At 40.8% G+C, this 24,555-nt stretch overlaps 1 protein-coding gene across 1 annotated transcript in view; it reads left to right on the top strand.

Annotated features, from left to right (window-relative positions):
* The first annotated feature begins 3,760 nt into the window (after positions 1–3,760).
* INTS8 (integrator complex subunit 8) overlaps positions 3,761–24,555 on the top strand; it is a 44,467-nt gene continuing 23,672 nt past the window's right edge. Inside the window, exons 1-13 of the mRNA XM_080938482.1 lie at positions 3,761–3,981; positions 5,028–5,202; positions 7,922–8,062; positions 8,329–8,400; positions 10,041–10,092; positions 10,720–10,902; positions 13,016–13,123; positions 15,478–15,633; positions 17,886–17,986; positions 18,934–19,075; positions 21,406–21,476; positions 22,572–22,747; positions 23,447–23,580. Of these exons, the coding sequence (XP_080794608.1) occupies positions 3,852–3,981; positions 5,028–5,202; positions 7,922–8,062; positions 8,329–8,400; positions 10,041–10,092; positions 10,720–10,902; positions 13,016–13,123; positions 15,478–15,633; positions 17,886–17,986; positions 18,934–19,075; positions 21,406–21,476; positions 22,572–22,747; positions 23,447–23,580 (1,641 nt within the window). The 5' untranslated portion in view covers positions 3,761–3,851. The remainder of the gene's footprint in view (positions 3,982–5,027; positions 5,203–7,921; positions 8,063–8,328; positions 8,401–10,040; positions 10,093–10,719; positions 10,903–13,015; positions 13,124–15,477; positions 15,634–17,885; positions 17,987–18,933; positions 19,076–21,405; positions 21,477–22,571; positions 22,748–23,446; positions 23,581–24,555) is intronic.

Raw genomic sequence — 24,555 nt, 5'->3', positions numbered from 1 at the left:
AATGTGGAAAAAGAAGATTTCAGGGCATCTTTCAAATCACCTCTGTAAGCCAGCTTTTGCTCCCAGAACAAGTTGATAGAACTTTAAAGAGGCATATGATGGAATTGTGTATTACTGACATGTGTCCAAACAACACTGCCACTTTTTTTTTATAGAGATCTTTTGTGGATTTTGTTGTTTTTCTGGAAATTTCAATATTAGTAAATATGGTAGAAAATTTCTTTCATATAAATTCTAAAACAGAGTTCCTTAAATCATCTATATTCAAGAACCAGGTTTTGTTTTGTTTTTGTCTTCTAAAACTCTTGTTGATAAGTGGTCGGCTGTTTATGACCATTTTCCAGCTCATATAACATGTTCGGGTTCACCAGCCTCCTAACATGTATATACCTGCTTAATTAGATGTAACCCATTGAACATTCACTTAGATATCAGGACAAGTCAGGCTGTTGAAAAAAATGATAATCCCTGTCAATTTGTTGTCACAGAAAAATAACATGATGAGGGTACCTTATGAAAGAAAGCATTTAATTGGGGATCACAGTTCCAGAAAGTTCATAACTATCATTGCAGGGAGCATGGGAGGAGCAGTGGCTGAAAACTTAAATCTGGTCCACAAGTCTGAAGAGAGGGAGGGGGAGTGGGAGGGAAAGGGAGGGAGAGAGGGAGAGAACCAACTAAGTGGAAAGAACATGGACTTTTGAAAGCCTACAACGAGGCCACACCTCCCAATCCTTCTTGAACAGTTCCACCAACCGAGGACTAAGCAATCAAATGCATGGGCCTTTGGGGGGCCATTCTCATTCAAACTACCCCAAAGACCATTGAGAAACCTCTGGAGCTGTCACAGGGTTTAAGACATGACCAACAACAAGCTTCAGAGGAAAGCTTATTTCAGTTTACAACTCCACAGCCCTGTGGGAAATCAGAGCAGGAACTCAAACAGGGCAGGATCCTACAGGAAGGAGCTAATGCAAAGGCCATGAAGAAGTGTTGTTTACTGACTTATTCCCTATGGCCTGCTCAGCTTGTTTTCTTATACCATCTAGGATGAGGAGTGGTACCACCTCCAGTGAGTACCACCCACATCCATAATGAATCACAACAATTCAGTACACAGCAGAAATCTTTCAGGGGCATTTTCTCAAATCCCAAATGACTCTATCTTGTGTCAAGTTGACAAAACTAACCACTAAGGGCAGTGGTCCAGTAGCATTTTGTGGACCACATTTAAGAGCTTTATTCTTAGGGGCTTGAGAGAGAAGCTCAGGAGTAAAAAGTGCTTGTAGCCAGGTATGCTGATTCAGAATGGTAATCGTGGCACCAAGGAGGCAGAGACAGGTGGATATGTGAGTTTGAGGCCCACCTGATCTATATAGGGAGTTCCGGAGCAGCCAGAGCTACATAGTCAGATTCTCAAAACAAAACAAAAAAAGTGCTTCCTGCTCTTGCAGGAGCCTAGAGCTAGTTCCCAGGGGATTTGATGACATGCTCTTCTGACCTCCAGGGTGCACATAGACTAGTGAAGAAAAGTCTTTTATTTTTATGTATGAGTGTTTTGCCTGCATGTGTGCCTATGCCACACCTGTCTGCCTGATGTCTGAGATGCAAGAAGAGGGTGTCAGATCCCCTAGATTCGGAGTTACAGTTGTTTGTGAGTCCCGTGTGCTGGGAATTGAACCTGAGCGCCCTGGAAGAGCAGCCAATGCTCTTTAACTCCCAATCCTTCTCTCCAGGTCCTGAAAATAAATCTGAAGAGGAAGAAGAGGGAGAGGAGGAGGAGAAACCAAGATCTATATTCCCCAATTTGTTTAGATATGATATAATAGCTTTGGTTTGTTACTAAAATAAAGAGTTTTGCTGTATAGCTAAAGCGGGTCTCAAACATGTCAATCATTCTACACCTTGTGAATGCTGGGAATAAAGGCGTGTCCAACCATACCAGGGTTGGGAGGGCCTACTGGAAGGAATCACGGTATTTGCTAGCACACTTACATCTGTTCTCATCTCGAAAGTATATGAATGGACTTTTGAGACTCATGCCAGGATGGTTCTGCCTCTGACAACTGTGACATAACAGCACAGAAAATCAGATGGTGACGAGTACCGTGGTCTTCCGGTGATGTGTTAATGTGACAGCATGTGGCTCCTGAGGAAAATTCTGAGATCCAATCCTAAAAGCACACCACGAATTTGTGTCTGATCTATACACCAAATAATTGGTGCCTTAAATCCTGACACATAGACTCATGTTACTTGAAAGTGAGAACCGTTCCAATGAGTTTTTCTCCAGAGGTTCAGTTGGCAGTGGCAGATTTCCCACTGGCCAGAGGATGGAATTCTTCCCTGAGCGACTTGAGAGTGTCAACCTGGAGGTACCTGTCCAGCCATTTTCTTTGCCAATCTTGTCTGCTACTGTAGAAGGCTTTAAGCTCAGAGGACAAGGTTGGGGGTTGCCATTTAAAGTCTGAGTGATTCAGAGACTCAGGTCTGGCCTCTGATGGCGATTAGTGAACACCGGCGCTTTAGTTCTTCGGGTTGCTCAAGTCTCATTCCATTCTCCTTCAGCTAGATTTTATTTTATTTTACGAGTAATACACAGACGTTTGAAGCGTTGACATGACTTTATAACAGTTTTAAATTTATAAAAGCTGCTACAAAGCTGAGACCGACTAAAGGATTGTTTTCCCAGCTATTCCTAAAGGACATAAGATTAACCTCCAGAATATGGAATAGTTTTACATATTCTATACATGGTTTTATTTTATTCTTTTAAAGAGAAATCTAAAACCAAAACAACAGATATCCTCCAAAAAAGCCCACCCAGGACTTGGTGATCTATAATCCCAGCTCTTGGGCAGTTGATTCATTAAGATTGATTCAAGTTCAAGTTTAGCTGAGGTTACATAGTTTCAGGTCATTCTGGGGCTACAGAGTGAAACCCTGTTTCAAATAAAGCAAAACAAAACAGGAGAGGCATCTAAAAGAAACGGCCTAAATCTGAAAAATTGTGTTTCTCAGGGTCCCTTTATGAAAACAATCATCTTTAGCAACTAGAATCTGTGAAATTTTCTATAGGGTGTATGTAGGATGTCGGGGAGTTTCTTCAACCTTTCTTCTGGATGTATTTTGACCAGATTAGCTGATCCCAGGAACTCTCTAGGCGGACCAATCTGGTCTCTAACTTGAGGGGACCCTTTGGCTTTTACTTCCCAAGTGCTGGGTTTTCCAGGCATGCCATGCCCCACTACACTTTGCTCTTCAGTTTTGTTGATAACGGTACTTAAAGAACGTTACAGAATGGCGGAACACGTGAAATAGGGTTTAGTGTGCCTAGACTGTGAGGAGAATTAACTAGGTCCTTATACCGAGACTTAGTCCTGGGAAGTGGTAGAAAAGTTAGATCTAACTGTAGGTAATCTGCTTTAGGAAACGGGGAAAGGAGTTAGGTTGGAAGGAATCTCAAAAAGGTAAAGCACCCAGGACACAGCAACTAGATCTGGTCTCTTTCGTCTTATTACGAAGACACTGAACTCGCTTCATTTTCTCTGGGAACTCCCGGAGAACTTGGAGAGCCCCTCCAGAATCGAGCTTCTTCTGAAGAGCCAGGTGACTCCTTGGCAGCCAGGAGGTGGAGCGGTCTGTTGCTCCCGCCCCTTTCCTCCGAAGTCGAACAGCGATTGGTCGAGAGCGTGGCGAGCTGCGGATCCGGGGGACGGCCTCAGGCAGACTACTGCGCCATCTTGGGCAGTGCGAGCGGTCTGTACCTGGGCGGTTTCGCTGGATAAAGGGCCGGGGCGTGGGTCAGGTTGGATCCCGGAGGCGGCGGGAGCAGCGGCGGCGGGGGCAGGATGAGCGCGGAGGCGGCGGACCGGGAGGCGGCCACCTCCAGCCGGCCCTGCACCCCGCCGCAGACCTGCTGGTTCGAGTTCCTGCTGGAGGAGTCGCTGTTGGAGAAGCATCTGCGCAAAGCCTGCCCGGGTGAGCGAGCGGGCGTGGTCCGCGGCCGGGCTGCGCTCTGTCCCCCGCCGGCGGAGGCCTGGCTGGCGCGGCTGGGCCCCGCTCGTCGCCGCAGAGCGTCTGTGGAGAGTTTCAGACAAAGGCCTTTCGGACTGCCGCGGTTCTCACAGCGTAGGGCGCCCGCACCCGCCCTGCGGGGCCCGGGTCACTGGTGTCGCAGGGCCCTGGGGGCTGCTTTCTTGACGGGGGAGCGGGAGAAGCGGCTCTGCGGAGCTTGGAGCCAGCGGTAGCGTTAGGTTCTTGTTTATTCAGCCAGGCGGTTGTGTACTAAACTGTTGAATCCCGAATTAATATTACCCCCCCCCAAACTGGAACTGCTTGTGCAGGTGGCTGTTGTATAGGGAATACCAGTGTTTGCATAAATGTTGCTGGGCAAGGAACATGCTCTTTTCCTCTTTCTGGGCATTTTTGTAATGATACAGTGTAAGCTCTTTACCTTTAGCTTGCTCAGTTCTCATTTGAATTTGGCCTTAGTAGGAGACTACTTTGTGGAAAGTTGGCGTCGTTAGTGGAGCAGTTTTTATCAAGTTGTATCTTAAAGGCGTTTAGAGCTTTCTTGTTGACACAATGTTAAGGGCTTGTTGAGTGCCAAGCCTCCGTGCTTAGCTCTTTACATAGGTTACCCATCTTTGACGACTCTTTAATATTAGTGACGTAAGTGGCATTAGCCTCTCCCTTGTGGGAAACAAAGCCATAGACAGCTCAATAAAAGACCCTTACTTGTCAGAACAACAGTTCTTTCCTCTACTTAGCGTTGGTCTTTTCTTGAACTGGGAACTTGTAATACTCAATTCTTCCCTGTGAAATGCTTTGTTATGAATCATTTCTTGACCTATGCTCCCCACCCCCTGACCCTGCATACTGAGCAAGCTGACAAACACTGAGCTGCAGCTGTCTCTGACCACACCTCCAGATGTTGCACGCCCGCCCCCCAGTGTACCCTATTCTTTAGTATATTGCATCTTTATAATGAAAACTTTCAACATTTAATTTCTTCTAAATCCTAGATCCTGCCCCAGTTCAACTTATAGTTCAGTTTCTGGAGCAGGCTTCCAAACCTTCAGTCAATGAGCAAAACCAAGTCCAGCCTCCACCCGACAACAAGAGAAACCGCATCCTAAAGCTTCTTGCTCTTAAAGTTGCTGCACATTTGAAGTGGGATTTAGACGTATTGGAGAAAAGGTATAAACACTTAAATGGCATTGTATTTGGAGCAGTGCTTAAATGTCCTTATTTCTGTGTTCTACTGTTTCTCTGATAGTGACTTAAATTTCTTTTTCGAATGTTAATGGCAAAATATTCAAGCATTTAAAAAAAGGTATTAAGAAGAAGGTATTTAAACCTAGAAGTGTGTGTAGTTCCAACATCTTGAGGCTGAGGCACCAGAGCCCCCGAGTTAAGAGACCAGACTGGACAACAGGGTACTTCAAACCATCCGACTCACAGTCATTGAATAGTAGAAAAACCACCCTTTAAGGCAACGAGAAAATTTCCTCTCGTCATACTAGAAGCAGCAGCCAGGATCTCTGGCATCCTAGGCAAGGGTTTTAAAACCACCAGTAGGCTGTAGCTGAGTTAATTATTACTTCATGTATGGTACCATGAGAAAACTCAGACTTTGAAGGCTTTAAATGTTTCTGTTAGCCAAGTGTCTGATGGCAGTGAATAAGGTTAGGGACAAATTCAGGGGATGCTTTACTCTTGAATTTTGTTAATTTTTGGCCAGGAATCATTGACTCCTCCCCAAAACTGTTAACATTACTATTTAATTCAACATTTACTTGCTTAAAAGCAAATAGTTTCAAAGTGATGGTTAGAAAGTTACTTATTTTCAGCTTTTCTCTCAATTAAAAAAAATAGGAATACCTGAAGAATTTAGAAAGACAGAAATAACATTTGTGTGTGTGTGTGTGTGTGTGTGTGTATTGGTCCTGGTTTGCCCAGTGTTCTAGTTTGTTTACAGTGTCATCATGAGCCTCAAGTGCTAGGGACACATGCCACCAATCCACATGTCAGCTCTTCTATTTTTATTATTTTTTCGTTGTTTAGAAAATTTGTTTTTTAATTGAACTTTTTTTTTTTGGTTTATTTTATGTGTATAAATGTTTGGCCTACATGTATGGATGTTTATCATGTGAGTACCTTCAGAGGTCAGAAGAGGAAGATGACATCCCCTGAACCTGAGTTATGGATGGTTGTAAACTACCGTGTGTGTGGTGGGAATTCAACCCATGTCCTCTGAAAGAGTAATGTGTACTCTGCCCACTGAGCATCTGTCCAGTACCCATAAGATCTGTGTGGTACAGGCTGGTCATAGTCTGCATGGTCTGGCTGTGTACTTGAAGAGGATCTTGAACTCATGATTCTATTGCCTTTACCTCCCAGATTATTGGGATTATGCATACCTAACTTGTTACATTTGTAAATCACATTACTGTACCCTGTATAAGGTTTTGATTTGTGTCTTCACTTAACAGAATATTAACTAGTTGGATATGGTGGTATATACTCTTAATCCCAGCACTTAGGAAGCTGAGAGAAGACAATCCAGTGGGTTCAAAGTCAGCCTGAGCTTTTTATAGCAAGACCGAGTTTCAGTCCACTTCATCACAGACTACCACACAGTGTCGTTAACTGTCCGTCATTGGCCGTAATTTAGTTTGTTTCCAGGTTTTTTTATTTTATATACTTTTTTTTTTTTTAATGTAGGGTTTCTGTTCCTGGAAACTTGTTCTGTAGACCAGACTAGCCTCAAACTCAGAGATTCATCTGTTTCTGTATCCCAGTGTGCTGGGATTAAAGGTGTGTGCCACCACCACCCAGCCTTTTAAATTATTTATTAATTAATTAGTTTATGTCTGTGGGTGTTTTGATGGCATGCTGTAGCCCAGGTTGGTGTCAGGTGCTGTCGTGGAGGCCACCTTGGGCTCCTGTCTATGGCCTCGGCTATAGTGGTAACATGTATATAAATGCCGGGAATAGAGGTATAGCGCCATCCATGTCTGACTTCCAGGATTTTAATCAGGGAAACCTGACCATTATAGACTACGAGAGACATGTGTCCATGGTAATGTATGAAACACTGAGACACACATGTGTATATGAAACAGTTGGAAAGTTGGATACCTGTTAGGTTTTTCAGAACTGGGAATTGAATTTTTGACCTCATGCATGCTGAGCAAGTAAAGTATGATTGACTACATCCCCCAAACCAACTAACCAAAGGGTTATTTGTTCCCCAAACCAACTAACCAAAGGGTTATTTGTTCCCCAAACCAACTAACCAAAGGGTTATTTGATGATAAAGTAAATGGCTTCTTCCTTTTTTTTTTTTTTTTTTTTTTTTTTTTGGAGGGTGGGGTGGGGTGGTAATGGTAATGATGGTGGTGTGGAGACAGAACTCACTCTGTAGACCAGGCTGTCCTCAAACTCACAGAGATCCTCATACTTCTCCCTCCTGAGTGCTAGGGAATTTAACTTTTGTCTGGGTGAAATTAATACTGTCTTTTTGTTAAGAATTTGCTTTTTGCAGGGTGTGGTGTTAAGCCAACACCTTGGAGTTTGAGATAGGGAGGCTGCCAGTTTGAGTCCAGCCTAGGTTGCATAGCAGGACCCTATTTGAAAAAAGGAAAGCTAATTTTTTTTAGATGTAATCTGAAATCTGTGTAGTTTGAGAAGTAAGAAAGAGAAGAAATGAAAGAAGATTGGTAATGCGTTGAATAGTGAAAAGGTGTGTGGCGGATCTGCATAGTTCCCTTTGTGTTGTTTAAGTCCATAGTAAAAGGTCTTGGAATGTCATAGGTAAGCCTGCAGATGTATTTTTGAGCAGTCATAGTAGGAGTTTGTGTTGTGTGTGGCGTGTGCAGCTAACGTGCAAACATGCACCTTTGCTTCCCTTAAGCCTGTCTGTTCCGGTGTTGAATATGCTGCTGAATGAGCTCCTGTGCATCAGTAAAGTCCCTCCTGGGACCAAGCATGTGGACATGGATCTGGCAGCCCTGCCCCCCACCACTGCCATGGCGATCCTCCTCTACAACAGATGGTGAGCGCTTAAGCCCTCGGTGGGCAGCCTCCTTCTCTTGCGTGATGGCTTTCAGAACTTGTGCTTTTAAGGATCTCCTTTGCTCCAGGGGTCTCTGTGGGTATTTTTGGGACTGTGAGTCTGAACGTAGAGACATTTTATTAATGGCTGTGCAGATGAAAAGTATATTACTGAAACCATAGATGAAATCTCACATTTTTAAAAGTTATATTAATTAATATTAAACTGGCCTTTTTTATTAATATTTTCCCCTATCTTTTCTTTAGGGCAATTAGGACAATTGTTCAAAGTAGTTTTCCTGTCAAACAGGCTAAACCTGGACCCCCTCAACTAAATGTGTAAGTTGGGTGACAGAACCATCACTTGTGACATTTTTCATCATAATTTAAAATTGATTTATAGGCTTTTAACTCATGCTACAGAGAGAGTGGAACAGAGATAGGAGGGCAGGGCCTGCGTGGAGGCTGGGCTGATAGGGGTGGAGGATTGAGGATGAAGATTTTTCCATATAATTAAATTGTCTTTAATGTATGCTAATTAGTTTTGTACCTGGGGAAATTATTTTAATACTTAAAAGAGTTAACAGTATAATGTTCATTACAAAAGCTTGATTAAATATGGAGTTTTAAATCCAGTTCATAAATTCTAAGTGGCAGTTCCTCCCACTTGAGAGCCAGACACCATACTTTCTGCCTCTGTATGTGTGAGATTTACTTACTTATACTTACAAAGAGAATAGGCTAGTTTATGGCACAGGCTTTAATGGTTAGCCATATTCTTTGGGACTTGTGCCAGAGTACAGTTGGAGCAAGTGTCTGTCCAGGCAAATAGTTCATTCACTTTGAGCTAGGATGCCAAGGAAGTGAGGATAGAGCAGGGGCCAGTGATCACCTCTGGGGGCACACCCAGTGTTGTACCCACAGTACATCTCAGAAGAACCGTCAGGGAGGAAACATAAGCTGTGACACAGTCTTTGTAATATGACCCATTCTTAGAAGATTTTTATGTACATTGGTGTCTACCCTCTGGACTTACAGACAGTGTGAGCTGCCATGTGGGTGCTGGGAATTGAACCTGGACCTCTGGAAGATCAACCAGTGCTCTTAACCACTGAGCCATCTCTCCAGTCCATATGACACATTCTCTATTACTGCTTTTTTTTTTTTTTTTTAAATAGTGTCTTTTAACGTAAGGTTGGCTGGCTGGCTGGCTGATTAATGCAGATCATGCTGGCCTTGAACTCAGTTCCTCCTTACTGTTTTCTGAGTGCTAGGATTAAAGATTTTTGCCATCATGTTCAGTTTCTGTATCATTTTTTTTCTTTTTTCTTTTATGCTGCTGAGTGTTTTGCCTACACATATGTCATTGTGTCACGTACATGCCCAATGCCTTAGGGCAGAAGGTCTGGATCCTGTGAAACCTAAATTACACTCGGCTTTGAGCCACTGTATATGTGCTGAGAGCTGAACCCTGGTCTTTTGGAAGAGCAACAACAAGTGCTTCTAACAACTGAGCCCTCTCCTGCATCCTCTGTGTCTCTTTAAATACATGAGCATTCATTGCCAATAAGCTTTATTACTCTTTTGTTGGTTTATTTCCTTTTTATTTTTTTTAAAGACAGGGTCTGATGTAGTTCTAAGTGGCCTCTACACTCAGTTTTCTAGCTTGATTAGTGTTGAAGCTCCTGATTGTCCTGTCTCTGCTGTTTGCTGTTCTGTAATGCGTTATAGGTGTGTTTTATGCTTAGTTTGGTTTACTCCTAAAGTGAAAGTTTTATGCAAAGCACTTGAGAAGATCCTGTTAAAGTAATGATTGTCATAAGAATATGGGATTTATTTGTTTAAACCAAAAAAGAAACAATGTTAACATACTTTAAAAAATTAACTTCATGCTGAAAAATGATAGTCTTAAATTTAGACTTTTACATTCCTGTCGTAAGAGTTAATATTTCAATGATCTTCAATCATTTCTCTTTTAGCATGAATCAGATGCAACAGGAAAAAGAACTGACAGAAAACATTTTGAAAGTGGTGAGTATGGGTGGTGATTTCAGTGTTAGGTCTTAGGGACAGGTTAGCATGCAGAGATCTCTCGTCTTAGGTTTGTGCATGTTGTAGGGGTTAAGTGAGTGTGTGCCTGTGTGTGTGTTGCTTTCCCCCCCCCCCCTTACAACTTTATTTTCTAAAAAAGAGGGATACATGTACAGATTTTTAAAGGCATTTTGTGATAACACTATATGAATATATTTTTGTCAGTACTTAATTCTTTAGAGGTTTGATAGCATGCATTGAAATCCCACTGGTTACCATAAGCATAAAGTACATGTAGAACAGAATGTAACGTGGAAACAGTCAGTGTTCTTGGTGTGTATAGATTAAGCATAATTCACTTTTTGGCCTTTGTATTTCTTGAGCTTCATAAGGTCTGTGAGTTATTTCTGGGGTATTCAGAGCTTTCTGGGGCTAGTATCCAATTATCAGTGACTGCATATTATGTCTGTTCTTTTGTGACTGGGTTACCTCACTCAGGATGATATTCTCTAGATGAATCCATTTTCTTAGGAATTTCATAAAGTCATTGTTGTGTGTGTTGCTTTTATGAGACATAATCATTTAGCCCTACTAATTGTTGTGTTTCTGTTAATTAAATATTTGTAGCTAAGAGAACAAGCTGCTGATTCTATTTTGGTTCTGGAAGCAGCCCTGAAATTGAACAAGGATCTGTATGTGCACACGATGAGAACTCTAGACTTACTGGCTGTGGAACCAGGCACTGTGAATGGGGAGACTGAAAATTCTACGGCTGGGCTGAAAATCAGAACTGAAGAGATGCAGTGCCAGGTATTTCTATCTCTGTTTTTGTGATTTAGGTTTGAGTGTCTGTATTTATTTATTTTTAAAGAAACACTTCTATTAGAGCAAAGGTTGGCCTGAAACTTGTTTTGTGAGCAAAATTTGCATTAGCTCCCTAACTGCTGTGGGAGCATGTATCAACATGTATCACCATATGTAATTTAGATTAAAAAAAATATTTTATGTAAATGAGAATACACTGTAGCTGTCTTCAGACACACCAGAAGAGGGCATCAGATTCCATTACAGATGGTTGTGAGCCACCATGTGGTTGCTGGGAATTGAACTCAGGACCTCTGGAAAAGCAGTCAATGCTCTTAACCTATGAGCCATCTCCCTCTCTCTCTCTCTTTTTTAAAGATTTATTTTATTTAATGAGTACACTGTAGCTGTTTTTAGACACACCATTGGATGATGATGATGATTTTAGTTTTTTGAGACAGGGTTTCTCTGTGTAGTCTGGCTGTCTAGGAACTTGCTCTGTAGACCCGGCTGGCTGAGAACTTAGATCCACCTGCCTCTGCCTCCAGAGTGCTGGGAGTAAAAGTGTGCACCACCATGCCTGGCTAGATCACAACCCTAAAGCTACTCTTTATTTGTAGAAATAAACGTGGCATCTTTCCCTGTTTTCATTCAGAAGAGAGGTGGAAATAATAGTATAATGCAGCTGTCTCTTCAGTGTTGGGAATAGCTGGTGGCAGTCATTTTTTCAAGACACAGAATTTACGGGAGGTAGATACTTATGTTTTGGTATTAAAAAAAATGAATCATGTTTTAAGCCTGAATTCTATGACTTGGTGATCTTTGCTTTCTAATGTCATTTTTCTTCATGTTGGTATTCTAAGAGTGGCTTGCTGGATTGAATCAGACTTTTTTGAAGTCTACAGTGAATAAGGGCATTGGTCTAAGACAAAGTTCCTGGAGGCTGGTGATGTAAATAAATTGGTAGAGTGCTTGCTTGTACAAAATCCTAGGTGTGATCTCTTGCTAGCATTACATTAAAAAGAAAATGGAAGGTGATGTATGCCTGTAGTCCCAGTACCCAGATGGGGAAGCGCAGCATCAGAGCTTCAGGGCCAACCTTAACTACCTGCTCTCAGAGTAGGGCCAGGGAGGAAGAGAGGGAGGGAGGGAAGGGGCACTGAGGAGTAAGGGGAAGTTCTTGGAAAATATACACATTCTACTGTTACACCGCAGTCATTATAGTGTTCTAGGCAGTGCATATCTCAGTTCAGTTTGCTGTCCATTGTGGAGTACTTCCTACCTCTGTTCTCGTCTGTGATGGGGAATCTTTACTTATTGAGACTGGGAGCAGGCAACTGAACACTTTAGGTACTGCCTCTCTGTACGGATATGTGATGTACGTAGTTTAGATTGAGTCTGGAGCTTGTAAATCAGAAAAGGGAGTGGAAAGAACCTGCAGACCGCAGCAGTGGCAGTTAGATGCCGTCTCGGGCAGTGTGGGGTGCCGTAGGCTGTGGGCGCTAACATGACTTGTGGCATCTAGTGTGGAGATGGCTTCAGTGGTACTGTCCCCAGAGCAGTTGGACTTGGCTTTTTTCCTGTTCCTTCTCTTGTTTTTCTGACCTAATTCTTTGGCCTTCCAAATAATGTTGTACATTACTTGAAATCATTTGTTGGTTTTTGTTTTGTTTTGTTCTGTTGGTTAGGCTCAAATTAGCATCTCTTATTTTGCTTTTGTTATGTTTTTTACTTGTCTTCTTTTTTGTTATTCTGCTTTAAACATAAGTGAGCCTGGGATGGTGGTGAGAGCCTTTATTCCTAGCATTCAGGAGGCAGAGGCAGGTGGATCTCTGGGATTTTGAGTCCAGACTGATCTATTTAGGACAGCCAGGTTTGTAGAGAAACCCTATCTCAAAACAAACAAACGAACGAATAAATACATTTGAGTTTTATCAACTTTTGTTCTATTTTTCCGAGGCAGGGTTTCTCTTGTGTAGCCTTGGCTGTCCTGGAATGCTTATATACACCAGGCTGGTCTCTGCCTCCTTAGCATTAGGATTAAAGGTGTGCACCACCCATTGTATCAACTTTTAAGTACATAAAACTTCTGAAGCAAATTGGTGTTTTGTTTTTTCAGGTTTGCTATGATTTGGGGGCAGCATATTTCCAGCAGGGGTCCACAAATTCAGCTGTCTATGAAAATGCACGTGAGAAGTTTTTTAGAACTAAAGAACTAATTGCAGAGGTAAGTACATCCATAGACGATATATAATATTTGATCTCTTAAAAAAAATCTATGGAGTTTTTTGCTTTAAATTTTTTAAAGAAAAGCTAAGTTGGGTACTAGATTGTAACTTGTTTGGTTTTCAAGACAGTTTCACTATATGGCTCTGGTGGAACTCACAATGTAGACAAGGCTGGCCCAAGTGCTGGGATTAATAGGTGTTGACACTAAACACAGTCTGGGGTTGTGACTTTATGGTAGAATATGGTCTTAGCATGCACAAGTTCTTTGGTTCAATCCCAGCACCAACAAATAAAACCAGTGTGCCCATTGCAGAACATTTGGAAAGTTTAAAGGGAATAGTACAAACTAGCTTTAAAAAATGTGTATTTTTGTTGTTGTTATTGTTGTTGTTGTTGTTGTCTTAGTTAAGGTGTCTATTGCTGTGAAGAGACCCCATGACTCTGACAACTCACATAAAGGACAACATATCATTGGGGCTGGCTTACAGTTTCAGAGGTTTAATTAATCTATTATCATCATGGCTAGAAGCATGTTGGCATGCAGGCAGACATGGTGCTGAGTTCTACATCTTGATCAGCAGGCAGAAGGAGACTGTACCACACTGGGCATAGCATGAGCGTAGGAGACCTCAAAGCTCATCCCCATTGGCACACTTCCTCCAGCCAGACCATACCTGCTTCAATCAGGCCACATCTCCTAATAGTGCCATTCTGTATTGGCCAAGCATTCAAACACATGAGTCTATGGGCCAAACCACCACACTTGTTATCTTGGTTTATTTTTCTGTTGCTGTGATAAAATATTCAAAAGCAACATAAGAGAAAAAAGTTTACTTTGGATCATAATTTGAGGTACTGCATGCTGGGGTGTCAAGGCAATAAGAACTTGAAATACTGTTCATATTGAACAGAAGAGAGTGCTAGCCTGGCTTGGTGGTACACTCCTTTGATCCCGGCCTTCAGGAGGCAGAAGCAGAAGGATATTTGTGAGTCTAAGGTCAGCCTGCTCTACATGACAAGGTTCTTTTTATGGTTCAGATGACTGCATTAAGAAAAAAAAAGGCGTATTTTTTACATTCTGGGTATGTGTTTATATCTGTGAGGCTATGTGCATGTGAGCGCAGGTTCACCTGGAAGACAGTAGATGGTGTTGTTCTCCCTGGAGCTGTAATCACAGGTAGTTGTGAGCTACCTACCATGGGTGTGGGAACCAAACTCAGGTCCTCAGTGTGTGTGCTTGAGTACTGAACCATCTCTCTAGCCTCAGATGCCTGGATTTGTTTTTTTTTTTTTTTAAAGATTTAATTTCTTTATATGACTACACTGTAGCTGTCTTCAGACACACCAGAAGAGGACATTGGATTCTATCACAGATGGTTGTGAGCCACTATGTGGTTGCTGGGAATTGAACTCAGGATCTCTAAAAGAGCAGTCAGTGCTCTTAATCACTGAACCATCTCTCCAGTCCCAAGATGACTGGATTTTTAAGTGTAATTTTTTTTTAATTGTAGGAACCTGGAAAATCTGTTTTAGTTTTCTTTCCTCACTACACAAATTAATCAAATACCATCAAAGCTTAATTTATTCTGTTTATCCATTTTTGTAGTGCTAGGACTGATCTCATGGTTTGCTGCTTCCTAAGCAGGTGCTGTGGCGTGGAGCTGCATCCCTAGCTCTAGGCTTACTCTTTCGAGAGCTGTTAGAAATTGCCAGTTTTGTTGAATTTTAGGTACACCGATTTAAAATTAAAAATGTGTCTTATCTTTACAAATGGTTTTGGTAGTAACATTTCTAATATTTTTAAAAGAAGATTGTTATTTCTTCTACTCTTGTAAATCCGCCTAAGATGTAGATTTAACATTGTGTAGGTGTGTAAGAGTTGTTCCTCATTCTCACTGTCTTGTCATACCTACTGAAGTGATGAGTAGTCCATCAATCAATACATAAAAATAAACAGTAAATGTTCAGACAAGTGACTGTTAGTCAGTAAAAATAAAAGGGCTACACGATTGATAATCAGTCAATCTCTGAATAATAAATAAAAAGTAAAGGGCCAGAAAATGAATAGCTGGGTTTTGTGGATCATATGCAGTCTGTCTTGGGTGTTTGTTGTTTTCAACCCTTAAAAATACTCTTAGCTCAAGGGACATGCAAAATTAGATCACAGATTGCACTTGGTCAATGAATGATGTTTTGCTGATCTCTGCTCAAAATATTTACCCTTGTTACTATTTATGGTTCTTCCAGTTTTGAATTTTTCTTTATTATTGTACTGTTAAGATGCACTAAGGAGTACTAGTCTGTTGTGTACATTTCATTAACGGATAATGATATATAACTCTTACTTTACAGATAGGTTCATTATCTCTTCATTGTACCATAGATGAGAAGCGGTTAGCTGGCTATTGTCAAGCGTGTGATGTTCTTGTACCTTCTTCTGATAATAACTCTCAGCAGCTGACTCCATACAGTCAGGTCCATATTTGTTTACGATCTGGCAGCTATCAGGTAAGATGTGAAGTGTGATTATAGAGGTGTAGTTTACAAGTTTTAGAAACAAACTATGTTCAGATCCTGCTACCACTATTTGCCAAGTATATCTTGGAGCCAGTCACCTACACTGTCAGCCAGGCCTAAAAGTAATGTACCCCTTAATATAGTTACCTCGTTCTTAAAGATTATGATGTGACTTGGTTGAGACGTTATGGTTAGTGATGTGTGTTGATTGTTACTGATATCTTTTTGAAAGAAAAGCTTGCTCACCTAATCACTTCTACCGGGAAGCCTGAGAGCTTTTTGTCTTAGCATAGCTTATATCCCATCTCAGAGAAGGAAGAGTGAGCATTACAGCTTGTCAGTGTCCTGTCTGGGCGCCTGTCCTCTCTTCCTGTTTGTCTCACTTAGGGTCTCTCTGTTATGTACTTCTGGCTGTTGTGGAACTAGATGTAGATCAGGCTGGTCTCGGCCTCAGAGTCTGTATCTGCTGGGATTAAAAGGCATATGCCACCGCATCTGGCTATCCTTTTTTTTTTTTAAGACTTATTTATCTATTATGTTTGTAGTGTTGTAGTGCTCTGCCTACATGTATGACTATAAGAGGGCATCAGATCTCATTCCAGATGGTTGTGAGCCACCATGTGGTTGCTGGGATTGAACTTAGGACCTCTGGAAGAGCAGTGAGTGCTCTTAACCACTGAGCCATCTTTCCAGCCCTATCCTTTGCTTTTTAATGAAAATCACTAGCAGTGTGAGTTTTGGTGGTGAAGTCATTTTCAGAATTTTCTTTGCAACACTGTCTTCATTATTTGTTTTTTACTTTGTTTTAAATTTATTTCTAATAGTATTTTTATTTTTAATTTAATTATTTTATTTACTTTATTTCATGAATGTTTTGGCGATTGAATCCTTTGGAACTGGGGTTGTGAGTCGCCACCAGGTAGATGCTGGGTCTTGAATAACTGCTGAGCCATCTCTCCTGCCTCTCATTTTCTTTATTTATTTAAATTGTAATGTTTTGAGGCAGGTTGTGACTCACAACCACCTATAAAGGATCTGATGCCCTCTTCTGGCATATAGGCATCTATATAGACAGAGCACTCATACATTTTAAAAAACCCCAAAACAACCTGCGTAAGTAGCAAGACTAGAGGAAGAAAAGCCATTATGCTGCAGCTCTGCCACGCACAGCAGTTGGCATATGTAGAAGTTCTTGTCTCTCAGATGTTGTATTTAGGCTTTTATTTGGCTAGGACTCTACATGAACTGTGTAGATTTTGTTTTATATTAGTCAAGCTATCATAGTGAGGCAGATGATGGTGACTCTCACAGGTGGCCAGTGGCTGACTTACTTATTTCTGGGGATTCTTGTATTGCCATGTTTTGTGTGGAGGTGGAATTGTTTGTTTGTGATGGTGGCTAACTAGCACAGGTATTAGCAGACATCCTTTCCTATACTGTCCTCCCTCCTTTCCTCTTCCCATAGCTGGAGAAAGACCTGAGAAACGGCTCACACGTAAAATGTAATATTTTCTGTAATTTACTAAATAGTATATTTTAGATCATTTAAATTTAATGGAGTTGTTTCTTAGCATGCTTTTTCCAGGAAATTAGTTTTAATTATCTTAAGTTTTTTTTAGAACTTTACTTCATGAATAAAACCTTTAAAGTTTATTTGAAAGTTTGTTGTTGCTGTTGCTGTTGTGTATTGATTGATTGCTCGATTGATTGATTGATTGATTGATTGAGATGGACTTTCACCGTGCAGTCCAGGCTGGTCTTCACTTTTCACCTTTTTGCCTCAGCCTCCCACATGCTGCAATTAGAGGTATATGATGCACTCTTGGCTTAAGTTTGGGGTGCTTGTGTTTTGTTTCTGATGAGAAGCTAAGGCTTCATTAGTTTCCTATTTTTCCTGCTTCTCACTTATGGTCCATGTTCTTCAACATTGAGAAAGGGGAACTATTTCTGTTCTTAGTCTAATTTCAGAATTTTTTTAAAGGGAATGCTTTTGATTTTTATAGCTCAACATATAGTTTAGGACGACGTTGAACTTTCTCTTGCCTCCATTGCCTAGTGCTGAGGTTGCAGGTGTGCACCCCTTACCCAGTCGTAAGCAGTGCTGGTACTGAGCCCAGGCTTATTCATGCTAGACAAGCAGGCCTTCGGCCAACTGAGCTATACTCTGACCCATAAGATGCGTGTCCTGCCTCGTTTTTGTTTTTTGTTTTAAACATGAAAGCAATTTTGTGTCTTTGTTATAGGAGGTAGTGCAGATATTCATTGAAGATAACTTAACTTTCACGTTACCTGTCCAGTTCCGGCAATCAGTATTAAGGGAACTCTTTCAGAAAGCTCAACAGGGGTAAGTTGAAAAATTCATTTCGATCTTTGAATAACAGAACAAGTGTTTTGTGGGTTATGAAATCACACTTGCAAGTTACCTGCAAATTATTAACATTATTTTCAAATTTGCCGATATAATGGACAGATAGTGTTAGGAAGGCTTTTAAAAAAGATTTCTTTATTGGTGTATTTTACAAAAAAAGGGATTCAGATCCCATTACAGATATTTGTGAGCTACCATGTGGTTGGTTGTAGGATTTGAACTCAAGACCTCTGGAAGAGCTCAAGTGCTCTTAACCTCTGAGCCATCTATTTCTCTAGCCTCTGTGAAGACATTTTAAAATGCTTATTTTTATGTATATGGGTGGTTTTATTTTTTTATTATTATTTTTTTTATTTGGGTTGGTATCTGTACACTATGAATGCCTGGTGTCTTCAGAGGTCAGAAGAGGGTATTAGATCCTCTGGAACTGAAGTGACAGACATTTGTGAGGTGACAGTGAACCCACGTCCTCCCACTGAGGACATTTTAAAGTTTTCTTCTCTTAGTTTCTTTTTAAAATGCTTGCAGTGAGAAAGTTATTTGGAATACAGTTTTCTTTTTTTTTTTTTAAAGATATTTGTTTATTATGTGTACAGTGTTCTGCCTGCATATATGCCTCTGGGCCAGAAGAGGGCACCAGATCCCATTACAGATGGTTGTGAGCCACCATGTGGTTGCTGGGAATTGAACTCAGGACCTCTGGAAGATCAGCCAGTGCTCTAAACTGCTGAGCCATCTCTTAGCCCTGGAGCACAGTTCTTATACTTACTTAATCTTTAGAATTCTTTTTGTATTTTTTTATACTTTTTTTTGAGTTGATTTATATTATTTAGTAGAGTAGTGAATGTCCTAAAATATTACTTCTCAATACCGTTCACATTTTATAATAAAAACATTCATGTTTCTACTTTTGTGTTTTGTAGAAATGAAGCTCTAGATGAGATCTGTTTTAAAATTTGTGCCTGCAACACAGTACGAGATATACTGGAAGGCAGAACAATTAGTGTCCAGTTCAATCAACTGCTTCTTAGACCAAACAAGGAAAAAATAGATTTTCTCCTTGAGGTAAGCCAGTTGTCCTGTGGTAACAGAAACTTATTTATTTATTTATTTATTTAATTTCTTTCTGTGCCTGAGAGTTGACAGTACTAATTGAGCAGCAGTAGCACTCTCCTCTTCCTCTTCCTCCTCTTCCTCCCCTCTTTTCTCTTTCTCCTCCCACTCCTCCCTCTTCTACTCTGTCCCCTCTTCTTCCTCTCCCTTCCTTTCCTCTTCTTCCCTTCCCTTTCCTCTTCTCTGTCCTCTTTGCTCTTTTTCCCCCTCTTTGCTTCTTTTTCCCCTCCTCCTGTCTCTCTTCCTCCTGCTCTCTTTCCTTCTCTTCTTCCTCAGCTGCTTCTTCCTGTTCTCTTTTGGGTCCTGGATCTTGCTGTGTAGCCCAGGCCTCAGCTTTGTTCTTTTGCCCAGCCTCCAGTGGGTGAGGTAGGCCGTCATGTGTTCTGTGTCTGCTTCAGACAGCCTCTGCTCCTTGTTTCCTTTACACTCCTTGTTCTTTCACTCACTCCTCTGCTCTGCTGCAGTTAGGATCTGTATGCCATCTGTTACAGGTGCTGGGCAGTGAGCCCAGGTCTTCTGCAAGAGCAGTAAGTGCTCTTAACCGCTGAACTGTCAGTCCCCAAGGGTTTGTTTGTTTGTTTGTTTTTGTTTTGTTTTGTTTATTTTTTTGAGGCAGAGTTATTACATAACCCTGGTCCTAGAACTATCTATGTAGGTAGGCTGGTTCTGAGCCCACAGATAACTGCCTGCCTCTGTTTCTCAGTTCTAGAATTAAAGGCATGCACCCCTACACTTGGCTTCAGCCCCCAAATCTTAATTTTTAAAAATGAAAGTCTTATTATATTGCTGTATTTGTATGTGTGTGCACATGCAATTGCACACCTGTAGAGGTCTGAGGACAACTTGTGAGTGTTGGAACTCAAATATTATCATGCTTTGTCTAGCTCCCTTACCTGTTGAGCCATCTTGCCAGACTAGTAAATAAAAGATTTTTATTTCAGTGTTCAAGTGAGTATTTGCACATATGTGTTCCCACTTCTGCATGAGCTCAGAGGCCAGAAGAGGATGTTCAGTGTCCTTTGTTACCTTCTGCCTGATCCTTTGAATCAAGGTCTGGTTGCTGATCCTTGAGCTTGTGTTTTGTACCACTTTGCCAGAATCCAGCAGGACTCGGGAACCCTCCTACCTCTGCTCTCCTGGACCTGGGTTCTGTGCATCTCCGGGACACTGAGCTTGTTTTGTGCATGCTGGAATCTGACTTCTGGTCCTTAACATCCTCAGAGTTACTGCTGAGTGGTTTGTCAGCGTTTATATTTTAATTGTTTTGTCCTGAGATACAGGCTGACTGCTACACCTAGACTGGCATCAAACTTGGTATCTTCTTACCGTGGTCTCACAAGTGCTGAGATCACAGGCACGTGGCACTTGCTTGGCTTTTCGTAGGAACTTGATGTGTTGCTCACAGGCATGATGAGCTTTCTACGTTTTGTATCTGGCATCATTGCTGATCTCTTAAACGTTTTCATATTGGACTGAAGCTCACTTGGTAGGATGCTTCCTTAGCCTGCACAAAACCCTGGGTTCCTTCCCATCAACATGCAGTACTGGTTGTGGTAACACAAGTCTGTAATTCCAGTTCTGAGATACCTTTAGGAGAATGAGAAGTTCAAGGTCATTGTCAGCTACTGACAAATTAGAGGCTGCCTGGAATATATGGAACCCTGTCTCAAAAAAAAAAAAAAAAAAAAAAAAAAAAAAAAAAAAGACAACTGTAAAAGCATTATAACTTTATTTTTAAGTGGAGTAATCTACAGTCAGTTTTGGATTTCTCCCCTTTTTGAGTTGCTTAACAGTATTTTTTCTTAATATGTTCGAAGAATTCTTGAAACTTAGTAGAATAGATAGGAACTTAATGCACCAAGTTGTTATTCTTAACTACATGTGTCTGAACTTATAAAAATGGTTGGTCCCACTTTTTTTTTCAATAATCTTGGACTTTGTCTTAAATTATTTAATGATTAGTGATTAGTGATTGAAGCATAAAAGTTGAGTTATTTGGAGCAGTGATGAGGCAGCTCACTAGTTAAGAGCCATTGGCTGTTCTTTCGCAGAATCAGGTCAGTTCCCAGCACCCAGTGTTGGCTCAGCCGTCTTTAACTCAGGTTCCGGGAATCTGTCTAGTACTGCCTTCTGGCATCTGCAGACATCAGGCATGTCCTTGTGCACAAGTAGACATCCAGGCTGGACATCCACACTCACCAACACACACCCCAGGTTTTATTTAGAAATCTCAATAGTTCAAGCTAAATGCATATTTAAATGAAAATTATTCAAATTCCTAGGTATGTTCAAGATCAATAAACATAGAAAAAGCTTCAGATTCTTTGAAAGGAAACATGGCTGCTTTTCTAAAGTAAGTACCTTTTGTCTTAAACTTAGAACTTAGTTTCATAAGAAAAATGTTTTCTCCTTCTAGACATTTCATTTTTAACATTTTGTGTGTGTGTCTATCTGTATGAGCACATGCAAGAATGTCTGTGTGAAGGTCAGTGGACAAAGGATTTTGTTCTTTTCTTGTATCATGTGGGCTCTGGGAGTTAAGCTTAGCTTAGCATCAAATTCTTTACTCCTCTTGATCTCTGTTGCCCTCCTTGTACCTCTCCTGCCCCACACCCCAAGCCAGCCAGCTTTTATTTTTTGAGATGGGTTTTGCTATGAATATCTAGTTATCCTGAAACTTAAGATCCTGTGACTTGAGTCTTGCCTGCTGGGATTGAATGTGTGTCTGTATGATGCTGGAGATCAGCCCAGGACTTGTATGTGCCGGGCACATATTCTGCTGATGGGCTACACCCATGGCATTTATTTCCTTGATACTAGGCCTCACCACATAATTCCAGTTGGCCCTAAACTTTCAATTCTCTTTCCTTCTATCTCCCAAACGCTGAGATTGCAGGTATAAGCCACTGTGTCTAGCTTTTACTAGTTGTATCTGTTACTAGTTGTGTTTATATTTTTATACTGTCTGTATAGCTAATAAGTAAGTTACAGTGTGAATCAGTTAATTGAGATTTGCCTAGTAATATAAAGCTTTAAGGTTATATACTCAAAAAATATATATGTATGTATGTACATGCATGTACAGATACCAGCAAAGGCTGAAAGAGGGTATTGAATCCTCTGGAGGTGGAGTTACAGGTGATTGTGAGCTGCCTGTGTTCGTGCTGGGAATGGAACTCAGGGCCTTTTAGAGAAGAGCAAGCACTCAAGATCACCAGCTACGTAGTCGCCTTTTAGACCCCTTTTTTTTTGTTTTTTAGTTTATTATACACTGACATTGTAATTTAAGGAACAACCAAAGGAAAAATGTAATATGTATTTCAAAATACTGTTATGTAATTTATGAAATGATAGCTTTAAATGTGGCTTAGGACTAATAATTGGTTGATATGAGTGTTTTTCCCAAACAAAAATGTACACTCATGGTTTATGTTTCTTACTACTCTAGGAATGTGTGTCTAGGGTTGGAAGATCTGCAGTATGTCTTCATGATTTCTTCACATGAGCTTTTCATAACATTATTGAAAGATGAAGAACAAAAGCTGCTTGTTGATCAGATGAGGAAGAGATCCCCGAGAGTAAATCTGTGTATTAAACCCGTGACTTCATTTTATGATATCCCAGGTTAGCCCTATTTTGCTAGTTTTCAAGTTAATGCTAAGATATACCTAAGACTTTCTTTGTATTTTAGTTGGTATTTGTGAGGATAATTAATAGAAACTAATCTGTTTGTTGTGGTTAGATTTCTGCGTGAGCAGTTCATGGTTCTCAGGTAACCAAGGCTGTTGGATATTTAGGCATAATTCATAAAGTGGCTTAGCTGGGTATAATATAACATAGAGTGCTCATATGTTCTTGAAGGTAAAGGTCTGAATCGAGAGAGAGGAGACAGACAGAGTGGATTAAAAATACCTCCCCACATACTTTTTTTATTATTGCTAATAAAGATTTATAGCGTATACACTTTAGTTAATATATATTTACAAGGGAGATTTGTTTATATTAATTTTTCTATATTCTTTCTGCAAATCCTTTCTGTAGGCCAGTTAATTTGACTGTTACATTTTTACTGTGTGTGTGTGTGTGTGTGTGTGTGTGTGTGTGTGTGTGTGTTCACTTTACTAAGTGCATACGTTGTGTGTAGGTTTTCTGTGTGGAAATAAAGTTAGTATATAATTTGGGTTACATAAAACAATTGTATTTTCAAAATGTTTTCTACTTTTAACGTAAGATACTAGACATGTGCTATTTCTCTTAGTTGTATCATACTTAAAATCTGAGACTTAAGTTTAATCATTAACTGAAATAGAGCTATCTTCTTAGCCTCGGCAAGTGTCAACATTGGCCAGTTGGAGCATCAGCTTATATTATCAGTGGATCCCTGGCGTATTAGACAGATTTTAATTGAATTACATGGTATGACTTCAGAGCGACAGTTTTGGACTGTATCAAATAAGGTAAGAAACTATTAAGAATACATTCTTTGTTTTATTTATATCTAGGAGGAACCCTGGTTTCTGCCTTTTTTTTTTTTTAAACAGTAAGGACTCCTTTAATAGTTAAGGACTTTCACATGACCACACTTGTACCTTTGCCCTTGGCTGTGGAAAGAAAAAGGGAATCACAGAAACACCCAGTAGTGTGAGGAGAGTCTGTGCTCCACTTGCTGTGAGAACACCTCCATGCATTTGAAACACAGCTGCAAACATAGGTAAAATGCATCTCATGTATCCTGTCTTGTCTCAACAGGGCTCAAGGCCTTTGTTCTTGTCTGTTTAGTTTCTGGTTCTGAGAAGTGAGCCTGAGACTTCACTCAGTCTGGGCAAGTAGTAGACCACTGAGCCACACTTCCAACCCTAGCAGTTTATTTTCTCAGTGTATTTTGGTCATATTTATGCCTCTCCAACTTTTCTGAGACTTCTACACAAAAGTTCTTTGCAACTTCAAGTCTTTAATTTTCTCTTCCTATAGCTTCTGGAAGAAAATACTGCTCATATTTACATGGCTATGGGGTGGTCTGCTGGAGGACAGGCCTGAAGGAAACTGTGATTCTTCAGCTGCCTTCACCTTCCCAGGCCACTCTGAGTCTCGGTCTCTGTGAAGTGCACTTGCCTTTGCAGATGTAGCGCTGCACACCTTTACCCTTAGCGCCCAGGAGACATAGGCTGCAGGATTTCTTGAGTTCAAGGGCAGCCTGGTCTGCAGACCAGAGCAGGTTCAGGTTACACGGGGAAGCCCTGGCAGGGACCCCCACCCTCACTCCAACAATTATTTTCATTCAGGAAAATTTTTTACAAGATTTATTTATTTTATGTATACGAATGCTCTCTTTCTATGCACACCACAAGAGGGCATCAGATCTCATTACAGATGCTTACGAGCCACCATGTGGTTGCTGGGAATTGAACTCAGGACCTTTAGAAGAGCAATCA

This window comes from Micromys minutus (assembly GCF_963924665.1).
Source record: "Micromys minutus genome assembly, chromosome: 26".
Lineage (NCBI taxonomy): Eukaryota > Metazoa > Chordata > Mammalia > Rodentia > Muridae > Micromys > Micromys minutus.
This window is presented reverse-complemented; position numbering and strand designations above follow the sequence as displayed.